The 26,359-nt window shown below is 48.0% G+C and overlaps 2 protein-coding genes across 4 annotated transcripts in view; one reads left to right on the forward strand and one right to left on the reverse strand.

The window, feature by feature from the left end:
* DDIAS (DNA damage induced apoptosis suppressor) overlaps nucleotides 1-10,825 on the forward strand; it is a 71,443-nt gene extending 60,618 nt beyond the window's left edge. The window contains exon 5 of one of the 2 annotated variants that reach the window (XM_053305860.1): nucleotides 10,185-10,825. In XM_053305860.1, the coding sequence (XP_053161835.1) occupies nucleotides 10,185-10,304 (120 nt within the window). In that variant the 3' untranslated portion in view covers nucleotides 10,305-10,825. Of the gene's footprint in view, nucleotides 1-7,046; nucleotides 7,275-10,184 lie in introns of those variants that run through there. The other variant, XM_053305861.1, reaches the window with a different exon arrangement.
* Nucleotides 1-26,359, reverse strand: part of RAB30 (RAB30, member RAS oncogene family) — a 68,107-nt gene that overhangs the window by 36,689 nt on the left and 5,059 nt on the right. The gene's annotated exons all lie outside the window — the stretch shown is intronic.

Genomic DNA, 26,359 nt, shown 5'->3' on the forward strand with positions numbered 1-26,359 from the left:
CAGCAGAGAACAGAGGCCTGGCTCCAGCGTGCAACTAAGAACCAAACTACACGTGAAGGAGGATGTACGGTCACCACTGGCCCACATTTCCTTCCCTGCAATAACAATCACTTAAAAGAAACCGTGCTGAACTTGGACTACAGAGCCTCACTGCACAATGTTGGCCTACAATTCCCATCATTCCTTACCAGTAGCCCCCGCGGCTGGGTATGGTGGGAATTGTAGTCCAGCAGCAGCTAGAGGCAAAGGCGGGTCCATCATTGAGCCAACGTGTGCTCTGTACACAGGCCACCAAGTGGAGCCGGGGTAGGGGGGGCCTCCATGCTCGCCCGCAGCTGGCCTCCGCAGTCCCCTCCTACTTCCGCCACTGCTGTCAATTTCTTGGCCACAACACAGTACAATGATGTCATTGCCCCAGCGCCTGTTATTGCTGGTATGGGCTGGCGCTACGGCACTGATGTCATTATACCGCATCACAGCCGGCAAAGGGAGGCAAGCCAGCAGCAAGAGCACTGATGAGTGCGGACCATGGTGTCCAGCAGTGGGGGACAGGGGCAGCCCACAGAAAAAAGAAGAAGAAATCTAGCCACGGGCCACCGCCAGAGTTGCTACACCACTGGCTGAAGGGTCACAGTTGTGCAGTCCTGCCAGAGACACTCTGGTTCAAATCCTTAATCTTAAGGAAGTAATTTTTCACACAACGCATAATCAACTTGTGGAATTCTCTGCCACAAGATGTGGTGACAGCCAACAACCTGGATGGCTTGAAGAGGGGTTTGGATAACTTCATGGAGGAGAGGTCTATCAACGGCTACTAGTCAGAGGGCTATAGGCCACCGCCAGCCTCAGAGGCAGGATGCCTCTGAGTACCAGTTGCAGGGGAGTAACAGCAGGAGAGAGGGCATGCCTTCAACTCCTGCCTGTGGGCTTCCAGCAGCATCTGGTGGACCACTGTATGAAACAGGATGCTGGACTAGATGGGCCTTCTTGGGCCTGATCCAGCAGGGCTGTTCTTATGTTACCTACTTTTTGGGGTGACCTTGAACTAGAAACTATCTCTCCGCCTAGCCCACCTGGTGGGTTGGGGGACCATGTGCATCACCCTGAGACCTTTGGAGTCAAGGCAAGATGGAGAAGTAGACGGAGTAGTTCACCAGATAATATGTAGCAATGACCAGTGTTGCTTGCCCACACACAGCCTCTGGTTTCGTGGCTGCTTCTTGCAGGAAGTGCTGCCTGCAATGGAGTCACATCACATACCATGCTTAATTAAAAATTTCCACCAAGATGCAGAGAGAGATGTATGGAATTCAGCTTGTGGCACAAAATCTTCTAACCCGAGACTGTTCAGCCGTCAGTGCTTTTGCATTTTAAAGCTCCTTCTAAACACCCACAAGAGTTGCCTCTTCCCACCAGCTCCTCCCAGAGTCTTGTCAGCTGCTTTTGAAACCCTGGTCTTGATGTCCTCTGATGAAGATTGCCATGATTCCGTAAGAAAAGGCACACTAAGTGATATCAGCCACAAAATGACACAAGCACAAAACTCCACTTTCTCTCTTTCCGGCAAGTTTCTAGTCCTTAGGGCTATGAAAATATGGTTGAAAGCACCATGCCTTCTGAAATCTCAGAAGCCACAGAGGACACCGCAGAAGACACCAAGAAGAGGTTGGAGTGGGCTTTGGCATCCTGCACAACTCTGTGCGTTATTAAATTACACAGAATAAGTTGTGCAAACTAGTTTAAATATTTATTTCATTTCTAAACCACTAATCAAGAATCTCTAGGCAGTATACAACCAACACACAAATTAATGACCAGGCATCTGCAAATCCACTTGCCAGCTCGCCAGTGACAAGTGCTCCAGCCCTCAGGCAGGCAGGACACCCAGCACCACACAGATCTCCTCCCCCGGGTTCTTTTTTCCCTTGCCATTTTTGAGAAGGTAAGAAAGAGCAGGAATCCTTTCTGAGCAGCAGGAGAGGGCTCCCACTCTTTCTGACCATCTCCATCTCCCAGGCAAATGACAGAAGACCTTCTTCTCTCCTCAAGCCCTCTGCCTGTGTGCCAGGAAAAGATCTGAGGGAAGAGAGGGGATTGGTGCAGTGGTCGCTCTAATTTTTTTCATCTCTGTACAGAATAAGTTTTGTTCTGAGCGGCAGTATCCAGGCAGTGTGTGCGCACCTGCATTCAGAATGGTGCCCTCCTGATTCAACCTGAGCAGAATCTAAAATGAACTGAGCAGACATCCAAAAACTTGTGATCGTACACACGTGCACACGCCTTAGAGAGAACAGTGGATTGGTGGCAACCTCAAATAATGGCCACCTAATGGCGCAGCGGGGAAATGACTTGCCTAGCAAGCCAGAGGTTGCCAGTTCGAATCCCCGCTGGTACCTATATCAGGCACAGCAGTGATGTAGGAAGATGCTGAAAGGCATGAGCTCATACTGTGCGGGAGATGGAAGTGGTAAACCCCTCCTGTATTCTACCAAGGAGAACCACAGGGCTCTGTAGTCGCCAGGAGTCAACACCGACTCGATGGCACACTTTACCTTTAGTGAGCTAAGCCCAAATTTGTGAAACCCTCCAAATGACAAACCAATTAAATACAGAAATTAAAACACAGTTAACAGAACCAATTAAAAAACAAAACAATTAAGAACTTTGCAGAGCGTCTCTTTCTTTATGCAGATTGGTTAGCGATGGCAAATTTATGCTCGTAAAAGAAGTCACACAAATTGCACACAATTTGGACTACATCTGTGGAGAGTTTGTTTGTTTGAATCTCTGCCCAGTACAGTAGACCAAGTCTCGGTCCATCCTGCCTGACAGTTCTAGTCCTCACCAGCTAGCCATCCCTGCGGCATTTACAGATCCCAAATGTTCCATGGCTCTGCTCTCCCGCTTCTCCGCTTGCTCCCAGTCCAGGTTTTCTCTCCCCCGCCCCCGCCCCACGAAAAACATGCTTCCTTTGTGAAAGCGCAGATACCACTTTATCAGAACAGGAGCCTTGACAAGAGCAAAGAGAAGGCCATGTATGCAGACATGGTGCCTAGACATCTTCGCTCATCACCAAGGACATCAGCGATGAGGCGGCTGGAATCAGCCATTACAAGGCTGTGCCATTAACTTAAAACCCTGAGATAGCTACTCCCACTGTAGTTGCCGTATCTCCTGCTGGGATGCAAAACACAGTCTGCCTCTTTAGCTGTCTCCAGCTCTCCAAGGAAAGAGCTAAATGGCTTCCTGCAACATCAGCCTGAAATTGCACCACAACAGACCGGAGTTTATGAAGCCGAGAAGCTAATACTGTCACCTTCAAACTTTGGAGACTGCTTTTTAATTTCTGGCCATCTTCCGTCTCTCTTCCTTCTCGGTTTTTCTCAGGGCCATTCCAGTTGTAGATGCCATTTTCTCTCTTGCAAAAACAGCCATGGTGGGGTAGGGGCCCAATTTCAATTAGGGTCACGGTTTTAACTCGTGCAAAAAAGCACACGGTATGGTTAAAAACCCCAAGAAAACATTTGGCCTGTCCCCCCAATCCACTTCAGTGGTTCCCAACCTGGGGTACACAAAGCCCCAGAGAGTCTTTTTATGGCTTGTAAGGAGTGCTCAGAATCTTCCTGCCACATTCTTAGGAAGCAGGTCTGTTGACTCCTCTTTAGGACTGGGCTATTACAGTCACTGGCTGATATCCAGATTAAGTTGCTCATGAGTAGTACTACTGAAATTAGTGAGACAAGTGTATTTGTTGTTTTATCACTCTCAGTGGGAGTACTCATGAGTAACTTAGCCTGGATGCAAGCCAGTGACTGCAATAGTCCGTCTCATAACATTTAAATCTCCAAGGGGTACCTGAGCTTAAGGTTTCCGAAAGAAGGGGAACACTTATTTAAAAAGATAGATGCCCCTGTCCTACTGGGACTAAGCCTAAGTATGTGTAAAGGCAGCAATCAGAGCCAACGTGGTGTAGTGGTGTTAGACTAGGACTGGAGAGGCTCGAGTTCAAATCCCCACTCAGTCCTGAAACTCAGTGGGTGACTCTTGGTCAGTCACTTCTCTCTCAGTCTAACCTACCTCACAGGGTTGTTGTGAAGAGAAACTTAAGTATGTAGTACACTGCTCTGGGCTCCTTGGAGAAAGAGCGGGATATAAAACGTAAATAATAAATAACAGCTGGTGCTCTATCAGAGCTGCACAAGTCTGGTCTTCCAGCTCTTGCTGGACCACAACACCCATCATCCCTATTGGCCACTGTGGCTGGGGTATGATGGGAGCTGTAGTCCCACAACAGCTGGAGGGCCGAAACTTTGCAGCCCACGTAAGAAGAGGAAGCGAAGAAAGAAGAACGCAGCTTCCTGCGAGACAGTTACAAAAGGCATCCGTGCTCCCCAAACCCAACACGCTGCAGCCTTGAGGATGAGAAGCTGCAGGATACAGGCTGTAGTGGGGGCTGTGACGGCTTGCCACAAGCCCTCGGTCTGATTATGTCACTGTTTTCAAAGGGAACAGAATCAGACCCTTTAATTAGGAAGCCTCACATGGCTTCTTTTCTGCTGCAGCCCAGTGCTGAGCCAGCAAAAGCTCCTCCGGCAAGACAGCCCCCTTGAGGGAGTTCTCTCTGCAGAGTTCGATTAAACACACCGGTGTTAACGCAACTGCGTTCTGGCACAGGGCACGTTTGGCACGGCACAGCTCGCACACACACCCTCACCTAGGGAGAGGGAAATCAAGGCTGGCAGCAGCGTGCGAACAAGAGCAACGCCAAGCTCTACGACACACAAGGACTTGGGAGAGGCTTGGAAGCAGTGACGGAAGAGCGGCTATTGCCCAGGATCTATGCACCACGGCCCCTGGCGGGAAAGGTGAAGGATGCAGGAGGCTGCTTTATACCGGCTCCGACCACTGATCCCTCTAGCTCAGGACTGACAAAATACTCTAGCTCACAGCATTTTAAAGTGGCAATTCCCTTTTTTCAGCAGGGGGAGAGTAACTGGCCCTATCCATCCCCAGCACAGAAACCCTCCAGCTGCTGGCTGTTGCTGGTGGCTATCTTATGTTTCTTTTTCCGATTGTGAGCCCTTTAAGGACAGGGAGTCATCGTATTCCTTTATTTATTTATATACTTATTTCTCCAAGACGTGCCGGAAAAAATGCGTGGTGGAAATCTCGCGAGAGCTCCGGACAGAGCTCTCGCGCTTGGGCTTGGCGGGCAGTGGAGTCACGCGCCCAGCAAGCGGCGGTTGGCCGGCCAGCGGATCCCGGCAGGTGAGGACGCTGCCGCGCCTGGGAATGAGGAGGTTTCGGCGCTGGCCCGAAGGTTTCGGGAGGAGCCAAGCCGGCGGGATATAAAATAAAATAAAATACCACCTGGGATAATCTGCATGCAAAGTAGATGCTCTACCACTGAGCTACTACAGCCCCATCCCTGACAGGAGGAGGAAAGCTGGTCTTGTGGTAGCAAGCGTGAATTGTCCCCTTTGCTAAGCAGGATTCACCCTGGTTTACATTTGAATGGGAGACAATACAGCAAATACAACAATACGACAAATATTTATATACTGCTTTTCAACCAAAGTTCCCAAAGCAGTTTAATAGATATAAAGAAATAAAATGGCTCCCTGTCTGGCAAGGGCTCACAATCTAAAAAAGAAAAAGAAGACAGACACCAGCAACAGCCACTAGAGGGATGCTGTGTTGGGGATGGATGAGGCCAGTTTCTCTCCCCCTGCTCAATAAATAGAATTACCACTTTGAAAAAGGTGCCTCTCTGCTCAGTTTGCAGAAGACAGACAACATGTGTGACCACTGTAAGATATTCCCTTTAGGGGAAGGGGCCCCTCTGGGAAGAGAGCATCTGCCTGCTTGCATGCAGAAGGTTCCAAGTTCCCTCCCTGGCAGCATCTCCAAGATAGGGCTGGGAGAGATTCCCGCCTGCAACCTTGGAGAAGCCACTGCCAGTCTGTGTAGACCAGGGATTCTCAACATTGGGTCTCCAGATGTTATTGGACTTCAACTCCCATAATCCCCAACCAAAGGCCACTGGGGCTGGGGATTATGGGGGCTGAAGTCCAATAACATCTGAGGACCCAACGTTGAGAATCCTTGGTGTAGACAATAGTGAGCTAGATGGACCAAGGCTCTAACTTGGTATAAGGTAGCTTCCCATGTTTCTGTGGTGAAGTGGCCACACTCGGGGTGGGAGATGCCCTCTGCCAGCCGCCATCAGCTGCCTGCCATACGGCTCTATCCACAGCTGCTACCCTACTTGCGATCAAGGGTAGTCCCTGCCTTTTTGAAGAGCCTACCCAGAGTGTGACTCTCCTGTGCTTCCTGCTACTCCATGTCGCTGCCCCTCTACCTTTCAAAAGTTAAGGAGCGGGACATGCAGCAGGAGGAGGAACTATATAGCTGCCCTAGGAAGGAGAGATGGTGGGAAGAGACTGGCACCCCCTGCGTACCACAGGAGTGGGGGCAGCAGCTTGTCACGCTGCCTCTGGTACCAGTGGGGGACCGTGGCCCAGGCTTGCCCACATCATTTCCACATCCCGCTGCTATGCTTGACTTCATTAAGGACTGCTTGAAATTCAATCACTACAGCTGGTTCTGAGGGGGGGGGGGCGGGGACCAAACACAAAACAAAGGGAAAAAACCCCGCAGATGTGCAGGAACATGTAATCAAGTGTCATGCGCTCTCCCAGCATGTGGAAACCCTGAGGCTGAAAGGATTGTGCTGAAATGAGGTTTAAGCTGTAATGGGACAATATTGCTGAATAATCAGAAGAGGCTGACAAGAACCCACAGTGTTGAGAGCACGTGAACGGAAAATAAATATCCCACACCATGGCTCCAGCAGAAACCAAGTTCTGTTTTCCAGCCAAGGCTGGATCTGGGGAGCGGACAACTGCCAGCCCTTTCTGCTAGATTGTTTTTTAGAAGTCTGAATGATTAGGAGGAAATAAATTTGTGTTCATTTGCTTATATATGGCACGAATGAATGCAGATTTACAGATCCATGTGTGATCATTTATCTTCTTATATTATAGAGAGGAATCATGTGTGCAGATCGTGCATCAAAGTCATGAAGGGGCTACAAATAGCATTTTTTAAAAGATTTCAGAATTGAACAAATGAAGAAGAGGGCTCCATAGATGCTCCTTGCTTGTGGCACCATTTGGGATCAAGTTGGCCCCTTTTTCCATCCCTGCTCCACAACTATGAGGATACTTAGATTTGTCTGCAGAATTGTGTTTTATTTTAGCATTTCTGTGCGGCTATTCAGCCCAAGGGCTCCACTGGCAGAGAGAATAATGTTTTAGGTGTTTTTTGTGTAGATTTTTTAAAGACAAGAACAAAAATAAAACACAAGATAACAGAGCAGTCAATAGCACTGGTATCATATCAGGCTAAAACTGTAAAGGTGGGGCAAGGGAGGGAGGGGGAAGGAAAAGATCTGAATAAAAATTAAGAGAGTGAATAAAAAAACCTGTGCTGAAAAGATATCAGACAAAGCGTCAGCCAACTCTCCCTGGGAAGAGCATTTCAGAGTCAGGGCACCACAACTGAAAAGGCTCTGTCTTGGACCACCAGTCACCTCACTACCAAAGGGGGGAGTGGGGGTGGGAGACTTGGAAAAGGGCTTCTGAAGAGAATCGTAATGTCAGGGCAGGTTCACACAGTAGAAGGTGGTGGTTCTCAGATTCCCTTGGACTACAACTCACATCATCCCCTGCTACAGTGGCATCTGACCATGGTGGCTAAGGATGATAGGAGTTATAGCCCAACAGCATCCGGGGACCCAAATCTGAAAACACCTGCCTTACGGTAGATTGGTCCTTAGTCAGTTATTCCCCTGCTAACTGAGCAAAGAGGTACCTTTTTAAAAAGGTGGTTCTCTTTCCTGAGCAGGAGGATAGCACTGGCCTTATCCATCCCCAGCACAGCATCCCTCCAGTGGCTGTGGCTGGTATCTGCCTTAGGTTTCTTTTTAGACTCTGAGCCCTTTGGGGACAGGGATCCATTTGATTCATTTATATCTATGTAAACTGCTTTGGGAACTTTGGTTGAAAAGCGGTATATAAATATTCGTCATATTTGTATTCAGTTACCATTCCAAATCCCAGTGATTTTTAAAGAGGCGGGCTGCTTACCACCATTGCAGAAGTGCCCTGCTGGATCAGACCGCAAGGCCTCTCAGGTCCAGCATCCTGTTTCCCATATCGGCCAACCAGATGCCTCTGGGAAACCTCACAAGCCGGAGATGATGGCATGCCCCTTCCGCCCTCCTGCCATTCCAGTCCCCCTGGAACTGGTATTCAGGAGCAGACAGCCTCCAGACATCCCATACAGCCAGTATAACTAGTAGCCACCGGCAGACACGTTGGTCAACACCCAGTTGCTCCCAGCCCCACAAGTGAAGTATATTTAATCATTAGAGGATGTCCACACCCCACTTTATAGTCTAAAACAGGAGCAGGCAACCTTGGCTCTCCAGTTGTTGTTGAACTAAATAAACTGAATGAACTGTAGCTGGGGATGATGGGAGCTGTAGTTCAACAACAGCTGGAGAGCCAGGGTTGCCTGTCCCTGGACAGGAAGAATTTCAATGCAGCTTATGCAATTCAAATGCACAAAAAACCAACCCCAAACAATAAAAGCAATAAGAATTTGTTTTTTAAAAAACCCAGCAGCATCAAAAGCAGCGTAACACGGGGTAGGCAGGGTGCCAGAATCCTCAGAATCTAATTAATTAACCAGTTATTAGATCAATCAGAAGATCTGAAATGCCTGGACAAATAATGCTTGGCACCAGGTGGGCTTGCCCAGGGAAGGCATTCTACTACTGGGGTGCCACAACAGAGAAGGCCCTGTCCCTGGCCATAATCCTTCTCATCTCCCAAGGAATGGGGCCCCGAAGATGGCCTCCAAGGGTGCTCACTAATACATGGAAGGATACTTGTTGGAGAAGGCAGTTAGGAACATAGGAAACTGCCATATACTGAGTCAGACCCTTGGTCTATCTAGCTCAGTATTGTCTTCACAGACTGGCAGTGGCTTCTCCCTGGTTGCAGGCAGGAATCTCTCTCAGCCCTATCTTGGAGATGCTGGCAGGGAGGGAACTTGGGACCTGGATGCTCTTCCCAGAGCAGCCCCATCCCCTGAGGGGAATATCTTACAGTGCTCACACATCAAGTCTCCCATTCATATGCAAGCAGGGTGGAACCTGCTTAGCTAAGGGGACAAGTCATGCTTGCTACCACAAGGCCAGCTCTCCTCTCTAATGCTTTAGTGCCCAAGTCCCAAGCTTTAAAAGATAAGCACCAGCCCTTTGAACTGAGCTCAGAGAGGGACCTGCAGGCAGGGCAATTGTTCTGGATAGATGAGGCAATTCCCTTTGACCAAGCTCAGTCTGTCACCTAGTTGCTGGTATGGTACAGTACAGTACTGAATGCTGCCCTGCCTTACAGTGCTGTTGTAAATACAGTCTATGGGAAGTAAAGCAAGCATGAATTGCCCCCTTTGCTAAGCAGGGCCCACCCTGGTTTGCATTTGAGTGGGAGACTACATGTGAGCATGGTAAGATCATTCCCGTGAGGGGATGGGGCCGTAGCTCAGAGGTAAAGCATCTGTGTGCTTGCATGCAGAAGGTCCCAGGTTCCCTCCCAGGCATCTCCAGATAGGGCTGAGAAAGACTCCTGCCGGTAATCTTGGAGAAGCTGCTGCCAGTCAGTGTCAACAATATGGAGCTAGATGGACCAGCGGTCTGACTCAGTATAAGGCAGCTTCTTATGTCCCTAAGTGCCATCAAAGGTGGTTCCAGAAGGGGGGCAAGCACCTCTTCAGAAAAGTAGTTGGCCTCTCCAGCAGTGTTCCCTCTAACAGGGATCCCTGTTGTTGCTGACTGCAACGCCCAGAATCCCCAGTTGCAATGGCTTTTGCTTGGTGATTATGGGAGTCGTAGTCAACATCATCCGGGAATCCCTGTTAGCGGGAACACTGCTCCAGCTGCCCACACCCTTTCTGATTCACAAGTCTAACAAGTGGAACACAGCTCGCCCACTCCGAAATGCACGTTGCCCCTTCTGTGCCCTCACTCAGCATTTTTCCCCCTGGGGCCACCACCAAGTGCCTCCAGCACTCAAAAGGTGCTTCGGAAGTGCTTATTTATTGACTTCTCTCAACAGCTTGGCGTCTTAAATGCAGTTACTTTGCCCCGCACACCACGCTTGCCTCCGTTTTACATTCACGGGGGGCAGGGGCAGGAGTCCGGCCTGCTGATCATTCCACAGAGCTCAGCCATGTGACGCTTCTGCAGCAGCTAGACTGCAATCCTGGAGAGCAGAGCGACTGCCAGCGCCAGGCAATCCTGCACACAGCCGACGTGTCACAGCTGGCCGCCTTAACAGTCAGGAGTGAGAGCTGTCAACCTTCACTGGCAGGAGATCCCTCTGAGATCTGCTTACTGCAGGAGGGGGGGCGCATCTGGAAAGCCAATGAGTCCGCTGCCGCCCTCCTCCTCCTCCCCCCTAGCCATAGAGGTTTCCTTTCCTCTGAAACCCACCTGGCCAGACAAGTGAAAATTCATGAAGGTTTCCATCAGGATCAACTCTGAATGCAAGGAGAATGATTTACTGCAGGGTGGAAAGCACGTCAGGCAAACCACAGGGGAGAGGACTTGCTCCACAGTCTGCAGTGCACAGTCCCAGTCTATCGCTAGGAAGGCCAGCAAAAATTCGCACCAGCTCCAGTTAGCATCCTCAGGATTGTGGACAGCATCATAACCAAGCAACCTCTAAGCTTAATTTGTTTTTTAAGATGTTTTAATTGTTAATGGGTGTTTATATTTATATTTCTGTTTTAATTTGTGTTGGTTTTAATGGTTTCGGTTTTGATTGTAAACCGCCCTGAGCCTTTTTGGAAGGGCGGTATAAAAATCGAATGAATGAATGAATGAATAAATAAATAAATAAGCAAGCAAGCCAGCCTCCACCAGCTGTGAGACCTTGTTCTATGCAGCAAAAGGCATAGGAACATAGGAAGCTGCCTTCTACCGAGTCAGACCCTTGGTCCATCTGGCTCAGTACTGTCTACACAGACTGGCAGCAGCTTCTCCAAGGCTGCAGGCGGGAGTTTCTCTCAGCCCCACCTTGGAGATGCCAGGGAGGGAACTTAAACCTTCTGCAAAAAAAGCAGGCAGGTGCTCTTCCCAGAGAGGCCCCATCCCTTAAGGGGAAGGTCTTACAGCACTCACATGTAATCACCCATTCAAATGCAAATCAGAGCAGACCCAGCTTAGCAACAGTCTGGATTTATTTGTTAGTTACATTTCTATTCCGTCCTTCCTCCAGAGAAGCTCGGGGCAGCGTACCATGTTTCAGCTCTTCATTTTATCCTCAAAACAACCCTGTGAGGTAGACCAGGCAGAGACCCAGGGACTAGTCCAAGGCCACCCAGTCCACCTAATGGCTTGGCAGGGCTTTGGACCATGTCCTAGGTCAACACTCCAGCCACTAAACCAGCCTTTCCCAACCGTGTGGCAGCAGGAGATGCTGGGCTACAACACCCATCATCCACAGCCACAGTGGCCTTTAAAAAGCCCAGCAGCACCCAAAGCAGCCTAACATGGGAGAGGGGGCCTCACGGTCTAATTAATTAACTAGCCAACCAGAAGATGTGGAATACCTGAACAAATAAAGGCTTTCACCTGGCAATGACTGGACATGAAGCCTGGCACCAGGTGAACTTCCCCGGGGGAGAGCATTCCATAACCAGGGAGTCACAACAGAAAAGGCCCTGACCCTGGCCACCCCCCTCATCTCCAAAGTGGGGGCTTTGGCCACTGTGGCTGAGGAGAAGGGGAGCTGTGCTTCAACACCCTCCGGGGACCCAAGACTGGGCGTCCCTGCACTACACCACACCACACCGCATCTTAGTAGAAGCAGATCTCCCAAGTTGCTCAGGCCAGTGACAAAGCCTGTCTTTTCGAAGAGTCAAGGAACATCATGCAACCCACTCTGGCCTACTGGTGGAAGGGGCTTCCTTTGCTGTCCTGTCTGCAGTTCCTTCATTTGGCCGGAGCTACAGGTGGCACCCTCCTAGCACTGCATTCCTCAGGTCACGTCTTCTAGGGATGTGCACGAAATGTGATCTGGATGCTGAACCACAGCACATCCCTTTAACATGGAAGAATTACACATCCCCTTTAACACAGAGCAGAGCAGGTCCATACCTGCTCCGCCACCGCTCCTTCCTTAATCGCCCCGCCCCGCAGCTATCATTGCGCACCAGCGGCACCAAGCTGCCCCTGCACGACGTCAGCAGTGGTCTCCCCCAGCTGCCCCTGCATACTGGCATTGTGCAAGGGCACCTGAAGGAGGGTGCCACCAGCATGTGATGAGAGTTGGGGGGGGTAGCAATGATTAATTTTAATTTTTATTATTTATTCTTATTTGTCTCATTTATTATCTATCTATCTATTTTATTATTTCTCTATGTCTCTATCTCTCTTTGGAAACTTTTGTTGAAAAGCAGTATATAAGTATTTGTGTTGTTGTTATTAAGGAAGTGGTGGTGAGCAGCAGAGGAGCAGGTATGGAGCTGCTCTCCTCCGTGTTAAAGGAATGTGCTGTGATTCAGCATCCAGATCGCATTTTGTGCACATCCCCAACAGGTTCAAGACCTGCACTTGTCTCAAATTCTGATATCAGTGGTTCTTGCTGCCTGTGCTTTATCTCTTTCATTGGACTGAAAGAGAGCTATTTTTGCTCATCTCTCACATACTCACACTTTTTCAGCTTGAATGCTTTGAAAGGGGTATTCCTTTGCTGATCCACCATCATGTTTCAAGATGGCGGCCACCCAAAGTATAGCAGTACTCATTTGTAACTCTTGTGTTAACAGTCAGGGACAAACCAAATTCACAGCACACGGAAGGGGGCCCTGGGTAAGAGTTGCCATGTTAAAAGCAGTGAAAAGAAGACTATCGGTTCTACTTAGAATTACTTGTTAATTACTCAACTGGAACAGGTCTATGAGAACAGAGAAATTGCTAATGGCATTCCTTTTAGGTGGACTCTTTTTCAGATGGCTGGCCCACTGGTTAGAGCAAAGAGAAAGATCAAAAAGCCAAGCCCCCGCCATCAGATATGTTGAAAGTAGTTAAATAATTGCTTTTTATTAACATCATAAACCGCTTTGGGAACTCAGGTTGAAAAGTTGAACTAACAAAAACAAACCAATGGCAGGGAGGGGGGAGGAAGGTTCCTTATACCAAGTCAGACCATTGGTCCATCTCAGTATTGTCTACACTGTCTGGCAGCAGCTCTCCAAGGTTGCACTCAAGAGCCTTTCCCAAACCAACTGGAGATGCCAGGGAAGGAATCTGGGACCTTTTGCATGCAAGCAGATGCTCTACTACTGAGCTATAAGTCCAACCTCTTAAAGCAGGGGTAGACCACCTTGGCCCTCCAGCTGTTGTCGAACTACAACTCCCATCATCCCCAGCTACAAATTATTGTGGCTGCCAAATGCTGAGAGTTGTAGTTTAACAACAGCTGGAGAGCCAAGCTGCCCACCCCACCCTAAGGGGATTATTTTACAACAGACAGCACTCACAGATGGTCTCCCATCCAAGTGCAAACCAGGGCAGACCCTGCTTAGCAAAGGGGACAATTTATGGGACACATCTGCCAAGTCTTGGTGTCTCACAACCACTATCTTTAAGTCCCAAACTTTGCGCCAGTTTTGATTTACTGATGCCAGACATATCAAAAAGGCAACCAGAAGTTCTGCCTGGCAACAATACCTGCTAAAACCATGCCAAGAATGGCTTTGTTGGAACAGACCAAAGGTACATCCAGTCCAGCCACATGAACCTCCCGATTTTGCTGCCAGTGTTTCACAGCAGCCCTTGAGCGATTCGCTGCCAGGAACCACAGTTTTGAAAAATGCAAACCACCAACCGTTGTGTTGGGGGGGAAACACAGCGAGAGTAACAGTGTATGACCAGCAGAGTCTTACTCAACTGATATGCTCCGCTGAAGCATGGACAACATCACAGCGGCTGACTGCAGCGACAAAAGTTTTGGGCACTTTCGGAAGAAAGAGCAGCAGGAAGCTAGGGGGTACAGCACAGCTAAGGGAGAAGAAACTGGATTCGATCCAGCTGTGAACATGATCAACAGGACCAAGTACACGGATTCCTCCACTGCCTGCTTTACCGCAATGGCTGCAGAACATGCAAGGAGAAAAGCCAGCGGACCATCTGCTCCTGGAAATCTTGGGCCCTTCTTGACCGATCCAGACTGGCCCTCAGATTCATTACCCCGCTCATTTGGCAAAGAAGCACCTTTTAACGCGGTGATTCTCTTTATTGAGAAGGGGGGGAGTAACTGGCCGTGTCCACCCCCAGCACAGTACCCCTCCAGTGACTGTTGCCTATCTGGAGTCTATCTTATGGGGGGAAGAGGTTTAGATTGTGAGCCCTTAGGGGACAGGGATCCATCTTATTTATTTATTATTTCTCTGTGTAAACTGCCCTGAGCCATTTTTGGAAGGGCGGTATAGAAATCCAACAAACAAACAAACAAACAAATTACAGACAAACTGGGAATGATCACAAGGAATGTCACACACGAGAGGCTCAACTAATCTCCCTTTTTTGCCACCTGCCCAAGACTGCAAAAACCAAGAAGGTTGCCAAAAACCTCATAAGCTCCACCAGCCCCTATTTTCTAGAAACATAGGAAGCTGCCTTCTACCAAGTCAGACCCTTGATCCATCTAGCTCAGTATTATCTGCAAAGTGGCTTCTCTAAGGTTCCGGGAAGGAGTCTCTCCCAGCCTATCTGGAGATGCCAGGGAGGGAACCTGGAACCACTTACAGAAGCTCTTCCCATAGCGGCCCCATCCCCTAAGGGGAATATTGGACAGCGAGGAATTGTTGAGACTACACATGTAGTCTCCCATTCAAATGCAAATCAAATCAGACTCTGCTTAGCAAAGGGGACAATTCAGGCTTGCTACCACAAGTCACCACTGGTACCTATATCGGGCAGCAGCGATATAGGAAGATGCTGAAAGACATCATCTCACTCTGTGCGGGAGATGGCAATGGTAAACCCCTCCTGTATTCTACCTAAGACAACCACAGGGCCCTGTGGTGGTCGCCAGGAGTTGACACCGACTCAATGGCACACTTTACCACAAGACCAGCTCTCCTCCTATAGTATATCTATGTATATCACCATTGTTGTTGTTGTTAAATTTATACACCACCTTTCATTAAAACAATCCCAAGGCGATTAAAACAATCCATCTTCTACAAATGAGACACGAGACTGATGTGCAGAGCAAGCCAACTTTACTTAGCACACTGTAGTTCTTGCTTTTATTTGGCCGTTGACCGTAAATAAATGAGTTCAGTGTCGTTCTTGCGACAATTCAAGTCAGAATGGCTGCTGCCACAGGTTTCAGTTCTCCGCTGATGCTTCCCGAAATGCCTTCACTCCTTACCCCTATGCATGGGACACTGACATATCCTCCAACAATCCCTGTTTACCAGGACACACTATATTTTCTGGTAGATCACTGCCTTTATTTTCACCCCTTGGGGGTGCCTTGTTAAAAAGAGTGGCACAAGATAATAGAGTTGTCATTCTTCAGGGTTCAGTTCACTCCCTAGAGTCTCTAGATCAGGAGTGCCAGCCTGAGACTTTCCAGCTTTTGTTGGACTACAACTCCCATCATCCACAGCACACCAAATTGCAGCTGGGGGTGATGAGGGTCAGGCATCTGCAAATCCACTCACCAGGGCAAATGTCCCCAGCCCTCTGGAGAACAGGACACCCAGCACCATCCAAGATCTCCCTCACCAGAGATCGCATTCCCACTGCCATTTTGAGAAGGCAAGAAACAGCAGGAATCCTTTCTGAGCAACAGGAGAGGGCTCCCACTCTCTCTTCCCATCTCCATCTCCCTGGGCGAAGGACAGAAGACTCGCTTCTCTCCTAAGCCCTCTGCCTGTGTGCTAGAAAAAGATCTGAGGGAAGGGAGGGGATTGATGGTGACCACGAATAGTGGCTGGCTAGCGAGCTAAGCCTAAATTTGTGGATCCCTGAAGGGGGCTGTAGTTCAACAACACCTGGAGCCTTCAGGTTGGCCTCTCCTGCTCTAAATGCTAAACTTCTGAGCAGGGAGCAAATGTACCTTTTGGAGGAGTCAAAGCATGTCCACAACTGCTGTACATTATGTTAAATGCACAGGCTGACCATGCACACTTGTTTTTTCTACCTTAAATAGGAAGGTGGGATAGATGAAGAGAGAATCAGGACTGAGACTGCAGCATGGGAGTAAGAGGCTTTAACTCCGGAAGAGGTTTTAACTCTCTTCCCACCCGCCCTGCCCCGCAGTCCCTATCCGGATCTCCCCCACGGTTGTCATTTGCCCTGAGAAGGAAGCTCCTATACACAACATTGCCTAGAAGTTACACTTCCTCCTTTATGATCTCTAGAAACTGCATCTCAGAGCGGAGAGAGAATGCATCTTCTCTCCTGCTGAAGCACACCCATGAACAGCATGGTACATGCAATTTCATATCCTGCAGCTCCTCAGGCATATTTGGAACTGCTGACATCCACTGCAGGACAATTCTAGTTTTCTAGCAGTAAGCAGAGGAGTGGGGCGGGGGGACTCTTTCTGGCTTTTAATTTGGTGGGCAGCAGGCAACTGCAGAATAAATGAACAGAGCATACAGAAGGTGCAGTAAAGCTCCCAGGCGTATGTAACAGCAGTGGCGGTCAGGCAGCGATCTTTGGTTTGAGAACTGGCGGGGTCACAAGAGAGTCCCTATTTCAGCCTGAACAACACTGGAGGGTACAAAATCTGGCACGCTACAATGAGTGACTTGTGGGCTCTGTCTGGCTTCATGGTTCACACGTCACACAGGCCTGGCAATGGGAAAAAGCAGGCCCTGTAAGTGAAAGGAAACAAGAAGCTGTCATTGTAGTGAGCCATTTGAGAGAGCACTCCATTCTCCAGCACACAGTGGAGAGCACTTGGAGGGCTATTTAACTTCTGAACACGTTGGTGTATGTACAGCATGCCATTTTCCCGCAGAGATTACCCGGCATGAGGCGCTCTCTTCGAGAAAGCCCACGTTTTTGCTTCCCGATCTGCTGTGATTAGAAATGAGACTCTGCACTGGGGAGTGGGTATTGATGTGGCTTTTGTTTTCCTGACCAATAATTCAATGCAAACACTCGTGATCCGACAGCCAGCAGGGTGGATACTTGAACAGAGGGCAGGTTCGCACAACTGCTAGAAAGTAAGGTGGTAGGAAGGCTCCTGGTGTGAGCCTTCCACTCATTTCTGTGTTGTCAGAAACCACCTATATTGGTTCCCACCCATGTCAGGTTCCCTCTGCTACCGAACATTCTCCACCCAACTTCAGATGTAGGGGACAGAACCCAACACTGGAACCCAACACAACACTGGAAATATTGGGAGGTTTGGATGATACGAAAAGGAATCACAAGTACCAGCTCGCATCAGGAGTGCACGCTCAGCAGACAACACCAGTTCCCACCATTTTATTTGCAGGACATCATCTGAACTCACCTATTGTGTTGGCTTTACATAAGGGAAACCTAGGTTCAAATCTCTGCTCAATCATGATGCTCACTCTTTGGCCTTGGAAAACACCCACACACAAATTGAAAATGGAAGCTTTCTAATTGTTCACAAAAGACGAGAGGAGAATCAGGGACTGTGTGGGCATGAACCTCACGCCTGCTTGTTTGCATAGCTGGAAACCATCATTTCCCATTATATCTGAACTGGGCCAGTGTGCCCCAGGAAAACCTTATAGCAGAACTAAATGATTAGTTCTACAGATGTTGCTACTAACAAGAGAACAGTTCTCATGCACACAATTAAGTCACAAAAAGTGTAAGTAGCTGGGTTGGTCCATAAGGGAAAAAAAATCCCCAAAACACCTTCTGGTAATACCTTTATTAGAACCATCCCAAGTAACGCAAAATTGCAAGCAAGAAGCTTTCAACTTCTCTAGAGCTCCTCTTCTACTCACAACTTTGTCATCTCTATTTGGACCCAAGAAAGATATTGCCAGATGGTGACAATTAAGTCACAAATAGCTTATTTACTGCAGGATGAAATCAGAGCAACTGAAGGAAATAAAGAGCTGGGAGGGGGCGGGGAGAGAACTCTTACGTCATCTGCTCTTAAGCTAATGCAAAAAATATGGCTTTCTGCAAGTCCTTTTAAATGGCCCTTTCCCCCTTGCTTTAAATACGCACAGTCCAGCAAATAATTAAGCACTGGAATCAGCCATGCTTAAGCAGCACAACAAACATAAATCAAAAATTAAAACTCTGCACAGGTTAAACTACATTCTACCCCTCAAAAATAAGCTGAACCCTGCAACTTACATCATTGCTTTATTCAGGAAAACTGCATGTTTTGCTTAATTTATCTAATTTAGTCTGCAATCCCCACCACCACCACCACACACAGACACACTTGCATTATTTTTTCTGCTCCCAGTTTATGCATGAGCAGGGACAAGTAGCCATGTGAGGGACTGAAGCCCCGCCCCTTGACTGCTGGGAACCTTCTCTATCAAGCTACTCTGGCTTCTGACTTTGGCCTCCAACTTCCAAGAACATCCTCACAACTGTCAAGTTGAAGAACTTGCTGTTGGGAAACGTGAAACTTGAAACCCTCCAGAAGCTGGGGTCTGCACCCAGCAGGGTGGATTTGATTTAAATCAAACTGATTTAAATCACGATTTAAATCATGATTTAAATCACTAGCAGGGTGGATAAAAATAAAAAAAATCCGATTTAAACCAAAAAAATCCGATTTAAACCAAAAAAATCCAATTTAAACCAAAAAAATCCAATTTAAACCAAAAAAATCCAATTTAAACCGAAAAAATCCAATTTAAACCGAAAAAATCCAATTTAAACCGAAAAAATCCAATTTAAACCGAAAAAATCCAATTTAAACCGAAAAAATCCAATTTTTTTGATTTAAATTGGATTTTTTTTTATTTTTATCCACCCTGCTAGTGATTTAAATTGTGATTTAATTTGATTTAAATTGTGATTTAATTTGATTTAATTTAAATCAAATCCACCCTGGCACCCAGCACCTTGCACTTTTCCAATCCTTGAACGGCATCGCAGCAGACACATGCGCAGGGCGTACATGTGCACCAGACTGCACTGAATGTTCGCATTTTACTTGGAAAAATAGCTCACGGCTGTAAGAATTTGAGCTGGCAGACAGCCATCTGAATACATAACCCAGGGTGTCCCTCATTTGTTATGCTACTAGGGCAAAACGCCACCCCACCCACACCGTGCACAACGGATCAGATGCAGCGATTACACCTCTCCCCTGGATCAATGGCTCACTGCGCAGTATATATGCCAATATTTCCATCTCATTTTTGACCTTACGTTTTCCAAGGCAGCTAACCAATCAAAACATTAAGAACAACTATTTAATAAGATGTAACCAACATCTACAATCCTCAAAAAGTGCTGGATGAGAATCAGTACAGATGCCACAAAATCTGTCCCTAAGATACTGCTAAATGGCTGAGGGGAAGCGGACCCCCTGATGCCTAAACAATCAAATCGCAAGACCGTTTATCTGGAGGAAGACGGGAAGAGGCAAAATTGCACCAGGATTATTACCTTCACCCTTGTTGCTTGCCAAAGTGATGACCCAAAGGGATGACTTCCCTTTGGTGCCAAGTGCAGTGAAAAAAAATACACTGAGGTTGGGGGATCATGGGAGTTGTAGTCCAACAACAGCTGGAGAGCCTCAGGTTGGCCACCCTGGGCTAGTCTCTCATGAGTGCCTCCCACTCATGTCAGAGACCCCCAACTCAAGGATCCGTCAGGCAATGACACAGCTTTGGATACCTGTTTTCTGCACAACACCTAGAACCACAGACTGGTGACTCCTGGAATAATGCCAGCTATGAATTCTGCAGGAAAGTGTGTAGCCCGCAGCCTGGTACTGGCAGTGACTGACAAAACTGGACATTACACAGAGTTTACTTTTATATTACACCACTTAAACAAACAGACGGGCTGCAGCCCCAGTTATGGCAAGAATTACATAAGATCTTCAACGGCAAAGGGGTAATTTAGCCATTAAAGTGGTAACTTTAAAGGGAGGGAACCCAACCAAGAAGAGTCCTTATTCATCAAGGAAGGTCACCGCAGAATCTTCCAGACTGCCACTAATGTCTATATTTCATTTCCACACATGCAGTTTAATTTGCTTACGCTGCAATGAGATTACGTGTCTCTCAGGTACAGAAAATACACAGGGCTAGAATCTGGGCCTTCTAGCTCTGCATGCAGAAGCTTCCATTCTACCCAACAACCACCTCAGAGCTTTCCCACCAATCAAATGGGCACTGTCTGGAAGAGAACAATCCAACTGGCTGGACAGCACCATATAAACCTTTTGGATCTACTGAATGTGTCAAAGGACTGTCTCTTAATCAGGACATGCTTAGCTGCACCATTTGTTGATTAGACCGAGGAAATATTGAAATTCTTAGTCGTCAGAAATCAAAATGCTAGTCCTGCACAGGAAAGAGAAACAGCACTTGAACTTTTTAAGTGCCTGGGCAACCAGGCTTGTAGGAGGTTTCCCCACAATTTGGCCATAAAAGTACTTTCCCCCCTTTATACTTACATGCTATTGCTCCTGTAGAAAGCTCAGAGTGGCTGACTGGGGCTCCCAGCGGCCTCTCTTTTGCATTTTCCTCAAATATTTTAAAACACCCTCAGATTGCAATTACTGGCATATTATGTGCCACCAGAGCACTGGCAACCCACAGTTGGACTCGCAAATCATTTTCCCTGCAGCATCTGGATTTAGTCATACGAAAAACAGCCAGGACAAGCTAGCTGAAATTCCAGCAGCCCGGCACAACTGACTTCTCAATCGGGCTGAAAAGGCCCCACTCAGCATCAAGTCAGTACAATTTAAATCAGTATTTCTCTACCTTTTTCATCCCAAGGCAGACTTAAATTAAGGGGGGGGCACCCTGCTCTCCACAAAGTCAGACACAATTTTTTATTTTATTCTGCAGTGGCAATGCCCCCACTTTATTCTTACTGTATTTAGTTAGTGAGTTAGTTCGAGTGAGCACCAAAAGCGGGGAGTTTAAACTCCCTACTTTCTGAACTGACGTGCCGCATAATGCACCAGAAAAGGTGCATCCTTCCCTGTACATTACATAGCAAGTTGGCTGCCAAAGCGAGAATTCAACCTTCCCTCTTCGGGCAGCAGCTCATCCCACAATGCACAAGGAAGGACGCATCCCTTCCCATGCTTAAGGGAACAAGCTGATTCCAAAAGCAGAGCCAGCGTGATGTAGTGGTTAGAGTACTGGACTAGGACCAGGGAGACCCGAGTTCAAATCCCCATTCAGCCATAATACTAGCTGGGTGACTCTGGGCCAGTCACTTCTCTCTCAGCCTAGCCTACTTCACAGGGTTGTTGTGAGGAGAAACTGATGTAGTACACTGCTCTGGGCTCCTTGGAGGAAGAGTGGGATATAAATGTAATAATAATAATCAATGTAATAATAAAAGCAGGGAGTTTAAATGATTGGGACTGCTGTAAGAGAAAGCAGATTGCTAGCCATCACATAATGACTCTGATCCAATTTCAGTAGCATGCAATAAATAACAGGCCCAGATGGGGATGCACATCCATATCAAAAGATGCTTCCACCCAGTTCAAATGAACACCTAGATGCACATGTGTATCAACTGTACATGCAAAAGCCTACCTCAGTATAGGCCCTTCTCTGCTAGATCAGGGTGGATGGGCTTTTCCCTCCACAATGGTGCAGCGAGGAAGTAACTTGCCTAGGGAGCAAGAGGTTGATGGTTTGAATCCCTGCTGGTATGTTTCCCAGACTATATCGGGCAGCAGTGATATAAGAAGATGCTGAAAGGCATCATCTCATACTGCACAGGAGGAGGCAATGGTCAACCCCTCCTGTATTCTACCAAAGACAACCACAGGGCTCTGTGGGCACCAGGAGTCGACACCGACTCAACGGCACAACTTTACTTTAAAATAAAGCACTATCACGACCAGGGCTAACGAAATCCACTAGTCTGCTTGTCTGTGATGAGTGAAAAATGATGCCCAAGTGAAACAAATCCTGACGAGTAATGTACCAACATAGCTTGAAAAAAATTGTCTGGCTGGTGAACAGAGCCAACATTTCTTGACCCCGATCATGGTAATGCAGCATTTTCCCCACAATTTACATTGCAATCTGGTCCCACCAAATTCAATGGGATTGACCCCCATAAAATGTGCACAGGGTTGCAGCCTAGAGTGACATATTTGAACCATTGCAATCCACCCCAAACCTTAGAGACAAGGGAAGCAAGAAGCTGAACCCAAACATGGCCATAGTAACACAAGCGAGTTTAGGAAGTATATGAACATATGCTCCAAAAGTGCTATATTTGGATTTGAGATTTACAACACGCCCTTTTTCCTAAAGCCCTCACATAGTTTTCTCATAACTCACATAACGCCAAGGAAGCCCCCTAGCACATTCTTTTCAGATATCGCTTCCAAAGTGTGTCCTTCAGAGCCAACAAAAATCACTCCTAGAAAAAGCTCTGCTGTTATAGCCAGCACGGGAAATAGTATGTTTCATTATCTGCTCCCGCCTCCCCAGCAAGAAAGATGCCCCCCCCACACACCCAAAATGCAATAGCAGGCACAAAGGGACTTAAGAAATCTAAGGAAAACAGACGGGATCTGAGCTGCTGCTTTATTGCGACTTTATTGTTAAGTGACAATAAGGGAGGAAGGAAGAGAGATCAGATCATATATAAACGCAGGGAGATTGAACTGAAGCCTTTTTAGCCCTCGGGAATTGGACTCGCCAGATAAAGCCAATATCAAACGAGATGTGCCGCAACGCCAGCTTCATGGCCATTGTATCATTGTTTACTAACGCGCCGATCTGAAGGAACAGGGGGGCTCATTGTTCATCCTGAACTCAGGTCACGCAGCCCTCGGCAATGCGATTCCAAGGAAAGTTTGCCAGAGGACAAAACCGTGTCAGTTACACAAGGGAAGTGCAGGGACCGATCTATGCAGCACGGCAAGGGGTGGCCGTTGGAGCCGATCTTGCGGCCGCCACACAGATTCGATGCAAGCCCATCCCTTGCAGCAAAGGAACTTGGGGGGAAATAGACCCGCCCCGCCCCCCAGTCTGCAAACCATAAACCACTTAAGGCAAAGTGTACGTACATACATACGTGTACACACACACACACACACACACACAATATGCGTGGATACTCAAGAAGTAAATCCCACTGAATTCAGCGGTATGTACTTCTTGTTGGAATTTTGCCGCGGACATTGTCTCAGTTTTTTGTGTGGGGCATGCTTGTATACAACTGAAGGTGTCTATGTTCTGGCTTGAGGGTGGAGTCACTGTGACTGTTTGTCGCCCCCTCTCTGGCCATCTTGAATTCAAACTGAGAGGTTCTCCTCTCTGCACAAAAGACTGTTTGTCTGTTTACTGTTTCCTTAGCCTCTCTTTTCGTTCGTAATAAATTTCAAACTCCTGTTTCTCAGTTAAAGTTGCTTCCTGTACAATTACTTACAGAGGATAAGGAATTTCTCTGCAACACTTCTGAATAAGCATGGGTGAGATTCTGTTAACTGATGGTGATTCAGTCCCTGTGCTGAAGCTACCTTATACAGAGTCAGACCACTGGTCCATCTTACTCAGTATTGTCTACCCTGACTGGCAACAGCTCTCCAGGGTTTCAGGCGGGAGTTTCTCCCAGCTCCATCTGCAGATGTCAAGGAGTGTGACTCTGGGACCATCTGCATGCAGATGCTTTTCCACTGAGATATGGTCCCCTCTTCCAAAGGGAATAGCTTGCAGTGCCCACATGTAGTTACCCATCCAAGTGCAAACCAAAGTGGACTCACTAATTTCCAATGAGCTCCCAAGTACCCTTACTTGGAAGTAACCTTTGCGCTCATGAGGATTTACAGTCATCTTTAATATGGTGCCATCAAGTACATATTTTATACAAAGAAGTATAAACAAAAAAGCAGAAATCTTTGCACTGAGGCACTTACAGTCTGAATGGAGACAATACGGGTAGGGAGAAAAGGCGAGAAGCAAATATGTTCAAGTGCAGTTAGAGGTACTTTTTGCTTCATTGCGGGCCAAGGACCAAGGGGTTAAGTCAAAGGCTTTGAGGTGGGGCACAGCACCTCACAGGAGTTCTAGGCATACGGAGCAGCAAGGCCAAAGCGTTTCAAGGAGCAGCAAGCATTAAGGTGGCCGAGGGTGTAGAGCTGAAGGAGCAACAGTCACAGGCAGGGACGGACATGTCAGGAGACAAAAGCAGAAAGAGGAGGGTGCTTTCCAGCCTAGCTGCTCAACAGCAGCAAAATGCCTCTGTTCAGGCAAGTTGCATTCGAAATGTAAACAGCAGGGGGAGCAGTCTCACAGAAACTAACAACCCAAAAAAACCAGCAACTTTCTTAAGCCGGATACACAATGTCCTAGCTCTATATCGCAGCGATTAAATTCTAAACAAGGCATTGGAAATGTGAACGGCACCCTGCTGTCCGCGTCGGGACTGCGGTGTCACAATGCAGGAAGCGGGGAAGCAGACTTCCGAGATCCGACGTGACCCCGTTGCAGGATCGAATTTGGAAAGCGCCAAGGCGAAGCAAACCCACAGTGCTTTGAAGGCAAGGACCAGGAGTTGGATGCAGAAGGGCTTGGGAAGCCAGGTAAGGACTACTTCTGAGTAAACATGTACAGGATTAGGCTGTAAATGCCGAGGACTTTGTAAAAGACTGTGATTCTTTCCAGTGCGCTTGAAAGTCCTATCGGGTTTATGGAATGGAATTTCCTTGCAAGACACGCTCGGATTGCAACCTGGAGCTGCCCTCTGAGACGCCATTATGAAGCTCCCTTATGCAGAGTCAGAGCTTTGGTCCAGTTGGGCCACTACTGTCTGTTCTGACTGGCAGCAGCTCCCCAGATTCTCAGGCAGAAGTCTCCTCCCAGTCCTGCCACCCAAGATCCTTTAACTGGGGATGCCGAAGATTGAACTCAGGTCCTCATGCACGCAACACATGGGCTCGGTCACCAAGATGTGACACTTTCTCTTGAAATTAATAGGACCTACTTTCAGGTCAACAGGCTGAGGACCAGGGTGCCTGAGTCCCACTGTTGCCTGGAAATGCATTGTAAGAACCCAGAATTTGAGCTGGAAGCCCCTTGGGAAGTCTTCTAGTCCAACCGCCTGCTCAGCACAGGATACTGCTATAGCATCCCCAACAGATGGCCATCTATCCCCTGCTTGCTGGAGGTTTCCAATGTAGAGCCCATCACGGCACAAGGCAGAAGGCTCCACTATCAAACAGCTCTCAGAGTCAGAAAACCCCTCCTCGTGTCTAGCCTGTATCGGCTTCCTTGCCGTTTCGACCCGATGGTTCAAGTCCTGCCCGCACTTCCGTCTATGGGACAGCCTTTCAGATACTTGAAGATGGCATCCATATCTCCCCTTAGTCTTCTCTTCTCCTGGTTAAACATGCCAAGCAACTTCAGTCATTCATCACAGGGCTTGGCTTCCCGTCCCTTGGCCATCTTTGCTGCCCACCTCTGATCCCGTTCTGGTTTATCTTATTTCAGCCAGACGGACCCTCCAGAGCAGATATCGTTTCAAATGAAGGGTGGGAGCCCATTGGTTTGTTCTAGGGTAAAAGATCTACAGAAGAAACTCCCTGCTGGATCAGGGCAAAGAGCCATCTAGCCCAGCATCCTGCTCCATGCAGTGGCCAACCAGGTGCATCTGGGAAGCCCTCAAGTGGGGGAAAGAGGGAAATGCCTCTCCTATTAGGGATGTGCTTGGAACCAGTTCGGTTCAGAGGCCCTTTATAAGCCTCCGAATGGGTTCCACCGACCGGTTCGAAGGCAGGGGGCATACTTTTAAGGGCAGGGAAAGGTGCCCTTACCCCTTCCACTGCATTTCCCCCACTGGTGCTCCATTTAAAAAGTCTCCGTCGGGGCAGCAGCATACTTCTCTGCCGCCCCGGCATCCTCCTCAGCCAGAAGTAAAAGGAAATACCAGGGGTGTGGGCACACGCACATCACACTCACTCGTGTGCATATCAGGCGCACGCACAAGCATGTGTGGCATGAGCATGTGTGATGCATGCACACACGCACACACCCGGCATGCACACCAGGTACTTCCTTTTACTTCCAGCAGGGAAGGATACTGAGTCGGCAG

This window comes from Hemicordylus capensis, chromosome 3, assembly GCF_027244095.1.
Source record: "Hemicordylus capensis ecotype Gifberg chromosome 3, rHemCap1.1.pri, whole genome shotgun sequence".
Taxonomy (NCBI): domain Eukaryota; kingdom Metazoa; phylum Chordata; class Lepidosauria; order Squamata; family Cordylidae; genus Hemicordylus; species Hemicordylus capensis.